General features: G+C 51.7%; 1 protein-coding gene across 11 annotated transcripts in view; it reads left to right on the top strand.

Annotated features, from left to right (window-relative positions):
- Nucleotides 1-14,892, top strand: part of GPAT2 (glycerol-3-phosphate acyltransferase 2, mitochondrial) — a 52,147-nt gene that overhangs the window by 33,381 nt on the left and 3,874 nt on the right. For 5 of the 11 annotated variants that reach the window (XM_045054626.1, XM_045054622.1, XM_045054625.1 and 2 more), the window contains 13 exons: nt 3,741-3,876; nt 4,523-4,714; nt 8,299-8,427; nt 8,563-8,676; nt 9,303-9,424; nt 9,855-9,959; nt 10,204-10,332; nt 12,591-12,690; nt 13,072-13,205; nt 13,512-13,611; nt 13,708-13,920; nt 14,493-14,612; nt 14,782-14,864. In XM_045054626.1, coding sequence (XP_044910561.1) covers nt 4,577-4,714; nt 8,299-8,427; nt 8,563-8,676; nt 9,303-9,424; nt 9,855-9,959; nt 10,204-10,332; nt 12,591-12,690; nt 13,072-13,205; nt 13,512-13,611; nt 13,708-13,920; nt 14,493-14,612; nt 14,782-14,864 — 1,487 coding nt within the window. In that variant the 5' untranslated portion in view covers nt 3,741-3,876; nt 4,523-4,576. Of the gene's footprint in view, nt 1-3,740; nt 3,877-4,522; nt 4,715-5,651; nt 5,790-5,843; nt 5,992-8,298; nt 8,428-8,562; nt 8,677-9,302; nt 9,425-9,854; nt 9,960-10,203; nt 10,333-12,590; nt 12,691-13,071; nt 13,206-13,511; nt 13,612-13,707; nt 13,921-14,492; nt 14,613-14,781; nt 14,865-14,892 lie in introns of those variants that run through there. The other 6 variants (XM_045054627.1, XM_045054629.1, XM_045054623.1 and 3 more) reach the window with 4 other exon arrangements.

The following is a 14,892-nucleotide window of genomic DNA, read 5'->3' as shown; positions in this document are numbered from 1 at the left end:
GAGAGACAGAGCATGAACCGCGGAGGGGCAGAGAGAGAGGGAGACACAGAATCAGAAACAGGCTCCAGGCTCTGAGCCATCAGCCCAGAGCCCGACGCGGGGCTCGAACTCACGGACCGCGAGATCGTGACCTGGCTGAAGTCGGACGCTTAACCGACTGCGCCGCCCAGGCGCCCCCAGCTCAGCGTTGTTAATTGCATTCACACCGCTGTGTAGCTGTCACCACCGTCCATCTCAGGAATGCTTTTCATCTTGTAAAACAGAAACTCTGTACCCATTAAACACTGAGTTACCATTTCCTTCTTGCCTCTGCCCCTGGCAACCACCATTCTGCTTTCTATCTCTATGCATTTGAATGCTCTAGGTACCTCATATAAGTGGAATCATACACTTACGCCAGTCTCTTTCTGCCTGGCTTATTTCACTCAGCCTCGAGGTTCATCCGTGTTGTAGCATGTGTCAGAAATTCCTTCCTTCTTAAGGCTGAATAATATTCCATCGTATGTATGTACCACAGCTTGTTTATCTATTCATCTGTTGATGGACACTTGAGTTGCTTCCATTTGTTTGGCTACTGTGAATAATGCTGCTTATGAACATGTGTGCACAAATATCTCTTGGAGATTCTGCTTTCAATTCTCTAGGGTATGTACCCAGAATTAGAATTGCCATATCTTGGAGCTCCTGGGTAGCTCAGATGGTCAAGCTTCCAACTCTCGGTTTTGGCTCAGGTCGTGATCTCCCAGTTTGTGGGATCGAGCCCCGTGCCAGGCTCTGCACTGAGAGCATTGCGCCTGCTTGGGATTCTCTCTCTCCCTCTCTCTCTGCCCCTCCTCTGCTCTCTCTCTCTCAAAATAAATAAACGTTAAAAAAAAAAAAAGGATTTTTGGATCACGTGGAAGTTCTAGTCTTAATTTCTTGAGGAACTACCGCATCGTTTTTCCTATTTTACATTGTTTACCATGTTTCCATTTTATACTCCTACAAACAGCTGCAAAGCGTTTCAATTTCTCCATATCCTCACCAACACTTGTTGTTTTCTGTTTTCTTAGTAGCCATCCTAATGGGTGCAAGGTGGTATCTCATTGTGGTTTTGATTTGCATTTCCCTAATGATTAGCAATGTTGAGCATCTTTTCATGTGCTTCTTGGCCATTTGTATGTCTTCTTTAGGGAAAAGTCTGTTTGGATGTCTTATTGTTATCATCTGAATTTCACTGCTAGTGATTTTGACCATATCCACATAGGTTTCTTAGATTTTGGGGGGGCTTCCTCTTCCAACAAGTGCCTGCTCATATCCTTTGTTCATTTATTTTTCTTGCTGATTTGCAGGAGTTCCTTGTACACTAAGGCTGTACTAATCTTGTAAATTTTAGACTTTGCACATATCTTCTCTCATTTTGTCATGTGTCATTTGGGACAGATATCTTTCATTATGATATAGTAAAGTCCCCCTCTCCCCCCCCCTTTTTTTTTTTTTTTTTGCTTTATGGATTGTGCTTTGAAATTTTGTCTATTAAATCCGTTCCTCGCTCTGGGTTTCATAGATATTCCCCTCCATGTGTTTTTTTTTTCCTATCAATGTTATCATTCGGCCATTCACATGGACTCTTTGACCATCTGAGCACTCTCCTTGTAATGGGATAACATCATTTTTCCCTATAAAGTGAGTCAGAATTTTCCCAGTAAGACCAGCAGACTTTGATGCACCTTTTATTGTATATTAAGCTTCCCTAGAACTAGGGATCCATTTCTAAACTCTCCACCATGTCCCCATGGGTTGTCTGTTCTTTCACTAACATCAGACTGTTCTTTTGTTTGTTTTTAAACAACGTCATTGTAGTATGCCTAAATATTTGGGAGAGAGAGATTCCTGTCCATTCCCCTTTTATGTAGGCATCTGTAGAAATTTATTCCTCCTCACACATTTTGGAGTAAGCTTTCATAGCTGGAATTTTTATTGGGATTACAGCGATGTTACAGATTAATTTAGGGAGAGGTAACATCGTCGTATATTAGGCCACCCCTCCCAAGAGCATGAGATGACTCTACTTGGGGAGTGTCTACACCCACACTTTGCTCCCACCTAACAATTAGCAGGCAATGGATGGAATTTGCTAAATCAATGCTAGGAGGTGATCTCCAAAAAGGAAGAAAGAGGGGCTCTAGAATGTTACTCAGCACCACTTCCTCTGATCCCAGGCAAGTTGGGCAATAGGAATGGAAACATCCTGTTATAGAACCTATGTTTTCTGGGTAGACGAAATCCAAGTATGATGGATAAAAAGCATATAGTGGGAAGTTGAGCTTCCCACCCAGAAGGGTTGGGTTCCCCTGAAGTGAGAGCAAGGGGCAAGGGGATCACAGAACAACAGAACGATTCCTGGCTTTCCCCAGGGTTGTCCAACCCTCCTGGCCAGCATCACATGGTGGCACTGGCTGGTTCACCATCATCAATGTTGTTTGGAGGATTGATCATGCTTTTCCAAACCCATCCCCTCCACAGTCTTCCTGAGCCACATTCTAACCATGCGAAGTAAGTAGACAGATTATTATCTTTATTCAATAGAAGAAGAGAACTAAGGTCCACAGAGAAGGAAGTTCACTCATCACTCAACAAATATTTATCAAGAGTCCACAGTGCTGGCTCTGGGATGTAGCAGAGACCAAACAAATGGTCCCAGCCTAGCGTTGGTAATAAGTCAGCCGCAGAAACTATGACGGGCATGTTGCTTTTTCAGCCAGCACCCCTTCCGTGAGGGAATCAACCTCTCCACATCCCATTCCTGTTGTGGTGGTCAATCAAGGTGTTCCCCTCTCATTTTGCATAATTAGGGAGAGAGGGCAGTGGTCTGGGTGGAACCAATATGGCACCATACTCCCTAGACACAGTGATTGGGCAGAGGGTGGGCAGACGATCCTAGCAGGACCAATCAGAGTCTTCCCCGGGGTTTTCATATGGATGTTGGGGGACAGACATTTCTTTCTAAGGTTGCTAAAGCAGATGGGTCTCAGGTTGCTGGCAATCATCTTGGTATAGGAGAGAAGTGTCAAGAAGAATAAAACCAATTAGAGACAAGTAGTGTAGACACACAGGAGAGAATCAGAGACTGACAACTTCGTTTGATCCCTGGATCCAGTTATGCCTGAAGTTAGCACACCTACACTTTCTAGTTATGTGAGCCAACCCATTATCTTTTGGCTTGGGTTTATTTGAGTTATGATCGGTGAAGAGGAAAAGAGTGCCCCTGGACAGAGACCACAACAACAAGTCCAGCTTTATGCCCACTCCGCTCGACTGTCATTCCTCAGGATCACCACTTTTAGGTTGAGGCTGGTTTTGGTTCTAATTTCCCATTTCGCAGAATCTCTTGGAACCCTAATTCTGCCAGCAAATACCTTTTATTCCTTATGGTTTCATGGCATCTTCTAAAATGCTAAACCCACCTTCTGGGTCAATATTCAAGTTGTGGATACAGATGTTGGGGTGAAGGACCGAGCCCTGTAACACAAAACACCCTCCTTCCTCAGGCCATCCGGCCTTTAACTTTTCACACTGTTTCTGACATTCCTAGAAGCCCGAATTCCAATTATTATACAAGGACTTCATATTCCCACTCCTCATTCCCCATCCCCCACCCCAGCTTCTTGGCTCAAGTGTTCTTCCACAGATCTGCCAACCTCGGCCAGGGAGTGAGATGGTGAGCATGTCTTTGCAGCTTCCGTTTTCCCACTTTCCAGCCTCCAGCACCCGGATTCCACTCCTCCATGCTCAACTGTGCAGTTTATTGCAAAATTTAAGAAGACTTTATGGAAGGTTCTGGAACAGTGGAAGGGAAGTGCAACACAGAGCACAACCCAATGGTTACCTCCGAAGGTAACTGGGCTGAGCCCCTAGACCTGGAAAGGGAGGTGGTAATCTGAAAAAGGGACTCTTTCTCTGACACCCCCTGGTGAGTGTCTTTCTCTGTCTGGGGCTCCTGAGTTGCCGTCCAGGTTGGGTGGGTCCAAGCCCAAATGAGCTGCTCTGTTTCTCCCAAGGTCAGGTCAGTCACAGTCATTCTCCGCAGCAGCTGGCCTGCAGGTCTGACTGCATGGCAGCTCCACATTTTCTGCACCTTCTTGAATCCTCAATTCCCCAACTCAGATCCACGTCTGAGAGGTGAGGTTTCTTTTCAAATGTCCAAATTACAGCAAACAACAAAAACAAAACACATTTTTTTTCCAAAGAAGCAACATGACTGAGAACATAACTCTGCTCACTGACAGATTTGGTTTCTGCTGTCACAATCCGGGCAACTCTCCAGTCTGAGGCATCTTGGGAATGCTTGGGGCTACGTCTCAACATTGAGCCTCCCTCAGGAGGAGAGGTGGGAACCTACCTCAGATAACTGTGAAATTCAACGGCCTATATAGATAGCGTTCCCAGAACAAAGGGGGTGTCAGGTAAACTCAAATCTGTTCTCTTAGGAAGCAACTCACAACTTCTAAATAAAGGTGGTTTTGTTTTTGTTTTGTTTCAGCCTCAGGATCGCAGGATCTAGCTGTGGCCAGTGCACCCAGAAAAGAAAGGTATCATGGAAAACATGGATTTTGCAAGTACCGAAAGGGCACCGCAAACCCGGGTTAAAGTCAACGGACACAAACATACAGCCTGGGTAGATATTACGCAAAGTGGCACAAAGGAGGCAGAGAGATGGCTACACCCTGGAGGGGTAGGTTCGGGGCAGTCACATCAAGGGCAGTGAGTCGAGGAGGAAGGGATGTGAACCACCTTTTCTCTCTCTCACAGCCAGGCCTCCATGTGGTTTTGCTCATGCTGTGACAACAATATTCTGAAACTGGGTTTCTCTTGTGCATCAAGTGCGTTCATTACAGGGGAGCAGTGGGGGAACACAGCCGTCATTGTTCCTTCCCTCATTTATTCTATATGGTTTGCCTGCTACTTGCGGGTCCCCTGATGTGTGTTGGGGACAGTCAAAAGATGAATGAGTTAATGCAGTCTTCATTCACCTGAAGCTTAGGGCCGAGACATGAGTTGGGTATAAATCCAATAACCGCACGAATAAATAAACGGGTCACAGGACCACCTGAAACCCAGGTACCTGGCGACTGCAGCTCGTCCCTGACTATGGTCTAGAGTTCTAACCAAGGAGGGAAATGACACTGGGGAGGACTGACTTGTTTTCCCATGATCCATAACTGGCTTCTGGTGATTCTCTTTTCTAAACGTTCCCAACTTGGAATTTTGCTAGATGCTGAACTCCAGCTTGGGAGGCCATATATACCCCGGGAGAGAAACTCATTTATTAGAAACTGGCTGCCCTGGAGTCCTTGTTCAAACTTCGGGTATCCTCGAGTCTCAAGGACGTCTCCAGGGGTCTCCACGTCCCCACAGGACCTGCCTGGAAGGGCGAACCGGGCGCAGCACAAAAACAGGGGTGCCCCCAGGAGCCTGTGCCCTGCACGCGACTGCCACGCCATCAGAACGCAGCCGCCCCGCCTACAGTCAACTCGGCCCCCGCCCCCAGGAAGGATCACGTGGCCGAGCAGCGCACGCGTGGCGTGGCGTGGCGTGGCGTGGGGCGTGGCGTGACGCGGCGTCGCGTGGCGCGGCGTGACGTGGGGCGGGGCGGGGCGGGGCGCCGCGGGGGCGGGCCTCCGAGCCTGGTGCGCGTTCCAATTGGTGAACGGGGCTCCCTTTTAGCCGGCTACGCAGAGGCCGCCAGCCCTTGCCTTCCGGCGTCTTCACGGGCTGCTGTTTTGGCGGGAGTTCGCGGCGGGTGTGAGGTGAGAACCGTGGGTTTGCTCTCGCGCTGGGGGAGGTCAGACCAGGTCTAGGATAGTTCCGGGGCCTTCCCATCTTAGGAGCCAGCTCGGCTCGGGCGACTTTTCTGGGGGGTTGCGGAGGGTTGGACGGAGTGCGGACTTTGCAGGGCCTGCCGCGCAGCTGAGTCCTACTGTGGCTTCCCGGCAGCCTAGACGCGTCCAGGTCAGACGTTCGACCCCGCCGCTGGCGCAGTCGCTTTTTCTTTATCTTGAGACAGCTCGGGGAACGCTTTGCGAGGGGTCTGGTGAGAGGCCCGGGTTCCGAGCCCGCTCCTCCCTCCGTTCCCTGGGCACGCCATGTTCAAGCTGCGGCTCTTTGTGGGGAACAGACATTCCACACAGGAGAGCGGGTTTGGATGTTATCCCTTGACCAGGGGCTGCAAACTCAGCTGTGCACACGGGCTGGGTATCAGGTGTGGTTGATGTGGCAAATGGTAAGGCAGTGCTTCCGGGCTTCAGCCAGCCCAGGCCGTCTGGGGTACAAGCCAGAGGCGCCCGCTCTCAGGTTGGGGAGTGTTTTTTTTTTTTTTTTTAATATAACAGCAGTAGTTGGAAACCTGCTGTTTTTAATAGAGCAAGATCACTAGCTTTAAATGTTGAAGTTAATTAATCAAGTTTTAGAACATTATGTGGCCAAGTAAAATACGTATATGAACTACATTTGGCCCTTGGGATGCCAGTTTGCCACCTCTGCTATAGATGTCCAGGCAGGAGCTACAGAGTGACAGAAGCCCCTATTTTGGGGACTTGAGCACTAGAAAGATCTACCCCAGAACTGACCTCTGGATCTTATGAGCTGAGTAGTTGACTCGGGGTGAATGGGAGTTACCCCTAGCCCGTGTCTTACGCTGCCCCTTTAGGGTTGGCACGGATCTAATGGGGCTAGATTTTAAGAGTGGGGGTGGTCTGAGGCTGGGGAGAAAACATCCTCCTTGCAGAGTAGGCAGAACTCCTCACATTGCAGCCTTGGCTTGGGAGCTCCCTGTGCCAAGTGTCTGTGAATGGGGCTGTGAGAACGTTTTTCTTTTTTTTTTAATTTTTTTTTTTCAACGTTTATTTATTTTTGGGACAGAGAGAGACAGAGCATGAACGGGGGAGGGGCAGAGAGAGGGAGACACAGAATCGGAAGCAGGCTCCAGGCTCCGAGCCATCAGCCCAGAGCCCGACACGGGGCTCGAACTCACAGACTGTGAGATCGTGACCTGGCTGAAGTCGGACGCTTAACCGACTGTGCCACCCAGGCGCCCCTGTGAGAACGTTTTTCAAAGTAGCAAGTACATTTGGAATGAGTCTACCAGAGCTTGTGCACTGAAGGAATTTCCATCCTCCTGCCTCTTGGCTTCATGGTTCTAAACTGTGCTAAGTGGGAAGAGGAGAGACCCAGGGGAATTCTGGGAGAGGAAGTTCCAGTCTGCCATCCAGCACTTCCTGGGTCCCTCCTCTGTGCAGCTGTTGCCCCCAGGAGACTTTCAGATGATGTGGGGAAATGAAACCTTGGCCCTGCAGGAGGCTTCTTGCCCAGCAAGCTTGGGCTGGGGGAATCAATGAACAGAGGCAAAAATTAGAGGGTGATCCAGAGGCATCAAGGATGGAGAGCCATGGACAGAATTTGGTGGGATGACGGGGAAGGGAGAAGGCGCTTCCACACGGTTATTTTGTTCATTGTGTGGTGGGGTAACATAAATAATTGGATCAGCCTACCCATCAGCGACATTGTGAGAAATCTGGTCAGAGGGGTTTTTAGCGTCCAGTTTCTAGGCCCGGAGGAGTTCAGAGTGGGGAAGAAAGATGTTTGTTAGTTCAGGGGAGTATTATGGTGGGAAAGAGGGTGCTGAGGAGATACCAGGTGGGAGCGTTTGTGGAGAGTACTATTACGAGGGGATCCACTATGGAAAAGTCTGTCTTGCTCCCAACCAGATGAGCATTCTTTGGGAACAGGTCTGTGTTCTGGCCCCCAACTGTCCCCCACCTAGTACCCATGATTGGATGGATACATTTCTGTCTTCTGGTGCAAAGGGAAGAGCAGCTGAGCAGGACCTGGTAGCCTTGTGATGATGGTCCTGTTCCTCTTTAGCTGTCGGCTGCCTCCTTCCTGCCAATCCAGCCTTCTTTCCCTGTGCACAGAAGGGGTCTCAGTTTCCATTGTCACCCCCGTCTGTACTATGAGATGGCAGGGTGCCTGTTGATGGCAAGACAGCCGATCCCTTTCATGTTAGCCTGAGGGAGCCCCTGATCTGGACGTTGTGGTATCTTTTGAGGCCAGCTGGCTTCCTTTGTAGGACTTGTCAGGTATAGGGTGGGGCTTTGATCTGAGCCAGTCTCCCTCCATCTTCCATCCCAGCTTCTCACTCCTCCTGGTCCAGGTATTGTCCGTCCGTTCTGGAGGTGGGGGCTGAGGAAGAGTCACTCCAGGAACTTCTGGTTGTGGCCCAAACTACAGTTTCCCCTCCATCCTTCTTCCTCTCCCCAGGTAAGGTTCCTGTGGGGGGAGAGAGAGGCGCAGAAGTGGCTAGTTCCCAGATTTTATAGGCCCCCAATGGATACCATGTTGGAAGCCAGACTCCAGACCAAGCAGAGGAACACCCAGAACAGCCGGGAGGTAGTATGGCCCTTCCCATTCCCCCAGTACCCTCTGTCCTCTCCCCTCCCCTCCCATGTCCCCTCACTTCTGGAACTTCCTTCCCCCTGCTAAGGACTTTGAGACCTCTCATTTCTTCCTGTGGCCCTTTTCCAGACCAGCTTGTGGTCCTCAGGCTTTGGGATGAAACTGGAGGCTGTTACCCCATTCCTGGGGAAATATCGCCCCTTTGTGGGTCGCTGCTGCCAGACCTGCACTCCTAAGAGCTGGGTGAGTGATGTTGGGGCTGGGCCCCATCCAGGAAGCTTGGGGAAACTTGACTATGAGATCCATGGCTTCGGGAAGCAGCTTCCTTTATGTCTTTCTGAGTTCAGCCCTCTCCTGCCCATGCCTCTGCTCTTCTCTCCAGGGGATGGATGCACCCGTGTTGGTTGTATTGTCAGCCTGGGCCTGGCTTCCAGGCCTGGGAGAGTTGGGTGGAGAAGTGCAGAGAGAGGAGCTAGGGTGTGGCCAGAGGGCTGGGGTCTGGCCATGCCTGCGTGAGTCTTACTGTTCTGGGGACACTAAAGTCCCATAACATGCAACACATGCTTGAAGACCTTGTGTCCATGCCATGTGCTGGTGCTGATGAGCCCCAGGGTCCTGGCAGAGATCCAGGCTACATGTTTTCTGATGTTGATAAGAACTTCTCAGAGACTTTATATGCTACGCTCCAAGAGGCTGATTCTGTAGAGAGTGCAACACTTCTGTTTTGACCATGGAACTCTTCTTCCTGAGGAAGTCTCCAGATGAGAAATGAAATGCTGTGGTGTAATTGTCTCCTGGTATACTCAGTAGTTCATCAGGCAGAGACTACAGAAGATAGAGCAGGAGCTTTCCTTTGTTGGTTTGTGAAGGCCCCCCCGACCCCCAAGGACATGCTGTCCCTGGCCCCTCTCGTGCAGGAGTCCCTCTTTCACAGAAGCATAATGGATCTAGGCTTCTGCAACGTGATTCTGGTGAAGGAGGAGAACACCAGGTAGTCTAGAGCTGGGGGATGGGTGGAGGGTGGTGGGCAGGGCCCTTGGGTGCAGGGCTGCTGGGGCCCTGCTTTGTGGTGTCATTATTTTTCCCTTTGGTGGAAAAAGAAGGGCCCCCGTCCTCTGTTCCATACCCGCAGGTGGGGAGAGGCAGCTTGGAACTCTCCTGCAGATTGTTCTGTGAGCATTTATGGATTGCCCACAGTGTGTCAGGCCCTAAACCCGTACCCCACTCAGCAGGGAGAGGGGAGGGATGGGGGCACAGAGGGGCAGGTGCTGCTTCTTCCTGCTCCATGATAAGCCAAGCTCAGGTGTTCTCAGGCCGTGGGACTCAGGTGTGATCCCTTTCTGATGGAGCATGCTCTGTAGACCCTCGTGCAGCGTGGGCCCTCTGAAACATCTTCCCCCTGCTCTGGGGGCTGTGCTCAGGTTTCGGGGCTGGCTGGTTCGGAGGCTCTGCTGTTTTCTGTGGTCACTGGAGCAACACATACCACCTTGTCGGGATGCCCCAGAGAAGATCATGGAAAGAACTGGGTGAGGAGGCATGGACTGGGGTCTGGATGGCACTTCTGACACCCTTGAAGGGATGACAAATGCTCTAGGCAGGGGTGGTTGAGGGGGCTGGCTTCTAGAGCATTAGCTTTGCCTGGCGCCCTTCCTTAAAGATGTAGGATAAATACTGGAATCTGTGCTCGTCGGGATGCTGTGGTGCTGAGGGAAGTTACCTGAGAGATCTTAGTCTTGCCCCAGCCTAACACCACTCCTCCTCACACCACAGGGTGCAGAATGTCATCTCAGGGAGGGACCCAGGAGGGGCTGGAGAAGGCCAGGTGTCAGGCCTTGTGAAGAAAGAGGTACAGCGCATCCTGGGCCATATCCAGGCTCCACCCTGCCCCTTCCTACTCAGGTAACTCTGTGCTGAGGGGCATTCTTTTCTGGGCTGGGGCCTCTGCCCTTCTGGAAAGTGAGTGTTGGTTAAGTTTGGGGAAAGACTAGACTCCCCTCCCGGGAAGTTGGATGGTGTGTTTACCAGAGAGCCCGAGGGAATGCCTGAAGACGCTGTGAGACCTTTTGAGGACAGCTGGCTCCTTGGTGGGGCCAGTCAGGTATGGGGTGAGGCTTTGACATGAGTCCGCTTCCAGCTGGCCTGGCGTTGGCTCTCTGTCCTGAGGATAGGGGGTTGGGGGTCACCCCAGGAAGCCTTGGTTGTGGTCCAGACTTCAGATCCTTTTCTGTTCTTCTTTCTCTCCCCAGATCAGGTTCCTGTGGAGGAGGTGAGGTGGCTGGTTTCCTCCATCTTACAGGCTCCCATGCTCTCTCCCACACTCCTGTAACACAGGTCTGAGCTCTTCTGAGATGCAGGGCATTGTTCCTGGAGAGTGGAGGGACGCTTGGGACAGAGTAACACATGGCTGCAAGGACAAAACAAGGGCTAGGATTGAGAATACCTGCAGGGGAGAAAGAGACTTGTAAGCCAGGGACAAAAAGGGGAAAGGAGCCAACGTCGAGGGGGCAAGGATGGAGGGAACAGTCCTGGAGGGAATAGCATGAGCTGTGGCCATAGGAAAGGGCCAGGTTTGCTCAAGAAGCTGATGGGGTTGGAAGCTGGTGAGTGAGGGAGAGAGAGAGCTGTTGGAGACGAAATTGAGAGAAGGGACAAGATATGCAGGGCCATTCAAGTTGTTTAAATTTGATTTTTAAGTGCAGTGAAAACCAATGGAAAGGTTTTAGGCAGGAACTGACAAGATTAATTGGAATCAAGAGTAGAGAACAGAAGACTATTTGGGAAGCTTTGTTAGTCCAGGTGAGGTGCCATCCACGGGGCGTGGGGTGGTGACAATAGGGGTTGGAAAAATGGATTGAGAGACCGGTGTGAAATTAACAGGTCTCCCTGATGGATTGAGGGTGGGGGCAATGAGGGGAAGAGATCTCAATCACGGGAGAGCCAGGTTTTTGGCAGAGCACCTGGTGTTGTGGATGGAGGGGGCAGGCTTGGGGAGGAGTGAGTTTGGCCCACAAAGGATGTTTTGGACATAAAGAGTTTCAGATACCTGACTTGTTGGAGACACTGAAGAGGTAGTTGCTTAGTCTGGAGCTCAGAAGAGATTGGGGCCAGGAGCATAGATTTGCAAAGCTTTAGCATACGGATGATGTTTAAAGCTGAGAGATGAATGAGTCACCGAGGGAAAGAAGGCACAGGGCTATGCGTGGTGCTTAGCTGTCTTGAAAGTGCTCAGTGGTCAACTGCTTGATTAGGACAGGAAGTAGAGGTTGTCAGTAACTTTGACCAGCCTTCCATGTGACTGTTGTTTGACTTTGCTGAGACTTCTAGTCCCTTGACCTGACCATCTTTATACCAGTCATCAGCCCCTCTCTTGTCTTTTTTTCCCTCCTAGACTTGCTTCAGTTCCAGAGCATTGGAATTCATGATGATGATGTCCTGGTGAAGGAGTCACTTGGTTCTGTTTGGACTCAGCTACCTGCCTTTTCTGTACCTGCCTTTTCTGTTTCCTTTATGAGATTCTCAAAGAGGCACATAGCATTCGCCCAGACTGATCCAGACTGCTCCTCAGGTTTACCCACTGTCAGCTGATGCCCCCATCTTCTGCTTCATAGAGAAATAGAAGCCACTGGACGAGGGCATGCTGCCTGTCCACCACGTCTCTGTGCTGCTTGCATCTACGCTTCTGTCCTTGTTCCCCGCCAGTCCCCCCACTGGGCCTCTGGGGAATGCTGCCTCAGGGACTTGGCCCTTTCAGTTCTCCCCTTTTTGTATCACTAACTCCTTCCTTTATATTTCACCTTTCCCAGCAGTTTTCAAAGACCAGGCTAGGTTATGCCTAGAGAGGGTCTTGGTACTCTAATTTCCTTTGCGGTAAATGGAGGCAGGAGATGCCCTGAAGCTGATTTGAGGCAGTTGCATCATGGAGTCTTGGGAAAGTAACAGCACCTCACAGGCGTGGAGTTTGGTGTCAGGCCTGCCTTCCAGCCTCTGCACCACCACTTAGCTTTCTCTACTGTCCAGCTTCTGTAACCTCCTCAAGGCTCACTTCCTTCTTCCAGAAAGTGGGGACAGTAATAGTACTTGCCTTGGAGGAGTGCTGGGCAGCATTCTGAGGGCCTGTGGGGCCCAGACACGACCTCAGACTGGCTGTCCCTCTCCAGGCTATTCAGCTGGGCGCTGCTGCGGTTCCTGAAATGTGTCTTCCTGAACGTGCAGCTCCACAAGGGCCAGATGAAGATGGTCCACCAGGCCGCCCAGGCGGTAAGGCCCGCCCTCCATTGGGATGGGGATGGCGGGAACAGAGGAGCAGAGGCTAGCCAAGCCCCAAGTTGGGACCAGCCCCATCAGCTGGTGGGAAAAATCCACTGCTCTTTGACGACCTTCTCTTCGTGTCTCACGGTCTTGCTCCCATGGGGCTTCCTCTAACGTCTTTTCATCATGGTCTTAACCATTATGTCAGTGCATTACCTTAAAAGTTGACAGAGCTCCTCTACTTTTGGGAAATGTGCTCAGAGGAAGAACTGCTCAGCTGAACCCTCCCTCCCTCTGGGGCTGCCCTGGGTCCGGAGGTGCTGGGTTTCAGCTTCCTGCATCTTCAGGGTGGGGGCAGATTGGCACTTCTCTCTGGCTGTCCCCAAGCAGGGCTTGCCGCTTGTCCTCCTCTCTACCCACAAGTCCCTCCTGGATGGGATCCTGCTGCCCTTTGTGCTGCTCTCCCAAGGCCTGGGTGTGCTCCGTGTGGCTTGGGACCCCCGCACCTGCTCTCCCACCCTCAGGTAAAAGCTTTGTACCCCTAGACATACAAGGCAGAAGTCCCCAGCCCAGGGCAGGGGTGTGTGGGGATGTGTATGGGGGTGTTGCAGCTGCCCAGAGGCCTTCTTCATTGTCTCTCTGTTCCCAAGTCTGCCATCTCCGCCAGTGGGGCTCAGATGGAGGGTTAGCCCTAAGGCCATGCCTGGCTTCAGGATATTCAGGCAGGATCCAGGCTGGCCGTGGTGGGCCAAAGCTCTCACTAGCTTATCCTGCCTTGGTCCCATCTCCTGAGCCCCTTCTCTCATCAAGCTTTGCCTTGTGCCCCACAGAGCTCTGCTAAAGAAGCTTGGGGGCCTTTTCTTGCCCCCAGAGGCCAACCTCACCTTGGACAGCTCTGAGGGAGTCCTTGCAAGGGCCGTGGTCCATGCCGTAAGTGCCCCCAGTGGTTCCAGTGGGGCCAGCCCAGAGTACAGGGACTTGTTGCTGCGCTGGCCTTGATGTCTGCCTCCCCTAATTCTCTTCCAGGCTATAGAGCAGCTGTTGGTCAGCAAGCAGCCCTTGCTTATATTCCTGGAAGAGCCTCCTGGGGTCCTGGGGCCTCGGCTGTCAGCCCTGGGCCAAACCTGGCTGGGACTGGTGGTGGAGGCTGTCCAGGTGGGCGTTGTCCCAGATGCTATGCTGGTGCCAGTGGCCATCACCTATGATCTGGTTCCAGATGCACCCTGTGATGCATACCACGTGAGACCCTCCTGCCCCTGGGGACCCCAGATGGGTACCATCTCTAGAGAAGATACACATTGTTTTGGTTTTTAAAAATTGTTTTAATTTATTTTCGAGAGACAGATAGTGCAAGCAGCAGGGGAGGGTCAGAGAGAGAGGGACACAATGGAATCCAAAGCAGGCTCCAGACTCTGAGCTGTCAGCACAGAGCCTGATGCAGGGCTCAAGCCCATGAGCTATGGGATCATGACCTGAACCGAAGTCGGATGCTTAACCGACTAAGCCACCCAGGTACCCCATGAGAAGATACACCTTATTGTGTCCTGTGGCCAGTTCCCTTTAGGGCTAGGGTTAAGGGGAGAATTCAGAGGACTTCTTCAATCATCATCCTGTGGCACTTGCCAAGGCCCTTATAGTTACCGAGTCATTTCATTCTCACAAGACCCAGTTAGAGGGATTTCTCTTGTTTCATGGTTGAGAAAATAAGCTTGAAGAGGTCATGGTCATGTACCAGTTCGGGCCCAAGATAAAGCAGAGCAGAAAACAGTGACCCCAGGAAATTTGTTCACTCAACCCCTCCCTCCCTGCAGGCCTCGGCCCCACTGGGGTTGTGGACAGGAGCTCTGGCTGTCCTGCGGATCCTGCGAGGCTGGGGCCGCAGCCGCCCAGTCTGTGTCCGTGTTCACCTGGCCCAGCCCTTCTCCCTACAGGTATGCAGCCTGTTGGGTAAGGCTGGGAGTACCTGGGGTCTGTCCCGTGGCTTCTGGCAGCCTGGCCCTCAAAGCCCTCTGCAGGGACAGCCTTGCCTGCCTCAGGTGGGCTATGTGCAGGTTTCCTGGTGGGCCAGGGTAGGCCACCTAAGAGCCTTGTCCTGGGCAGGAATACACCATCAACGCTAGAAGCTGCTGGGGCAGCAGGCAGACCCTGGAGCAGCTGCTGCAGCCCATCGTGCTGGGCCAATGGTAGGGGCATGGGCGTGTGTGGGTCTCA

The sequence above is a fragment of the Felis catus genome, chromosome A3 (genome assembly GCF_018350175.1).
Source record: "Felis catus isolate Fca126 chromosome A3, F.catus_Fca126_mat1.0, whole genome shotgun sequence".
Lineage (NCBI taxonomy): Eukaryota > Metazoa > Chordata > Mammalia > Carnivora > Felidae > Felis > Felis catus.
Note: the sequence above shows the minus strand (reverse complement) of the source record. Positions and strands in the feature narration are given on the sequence as shown.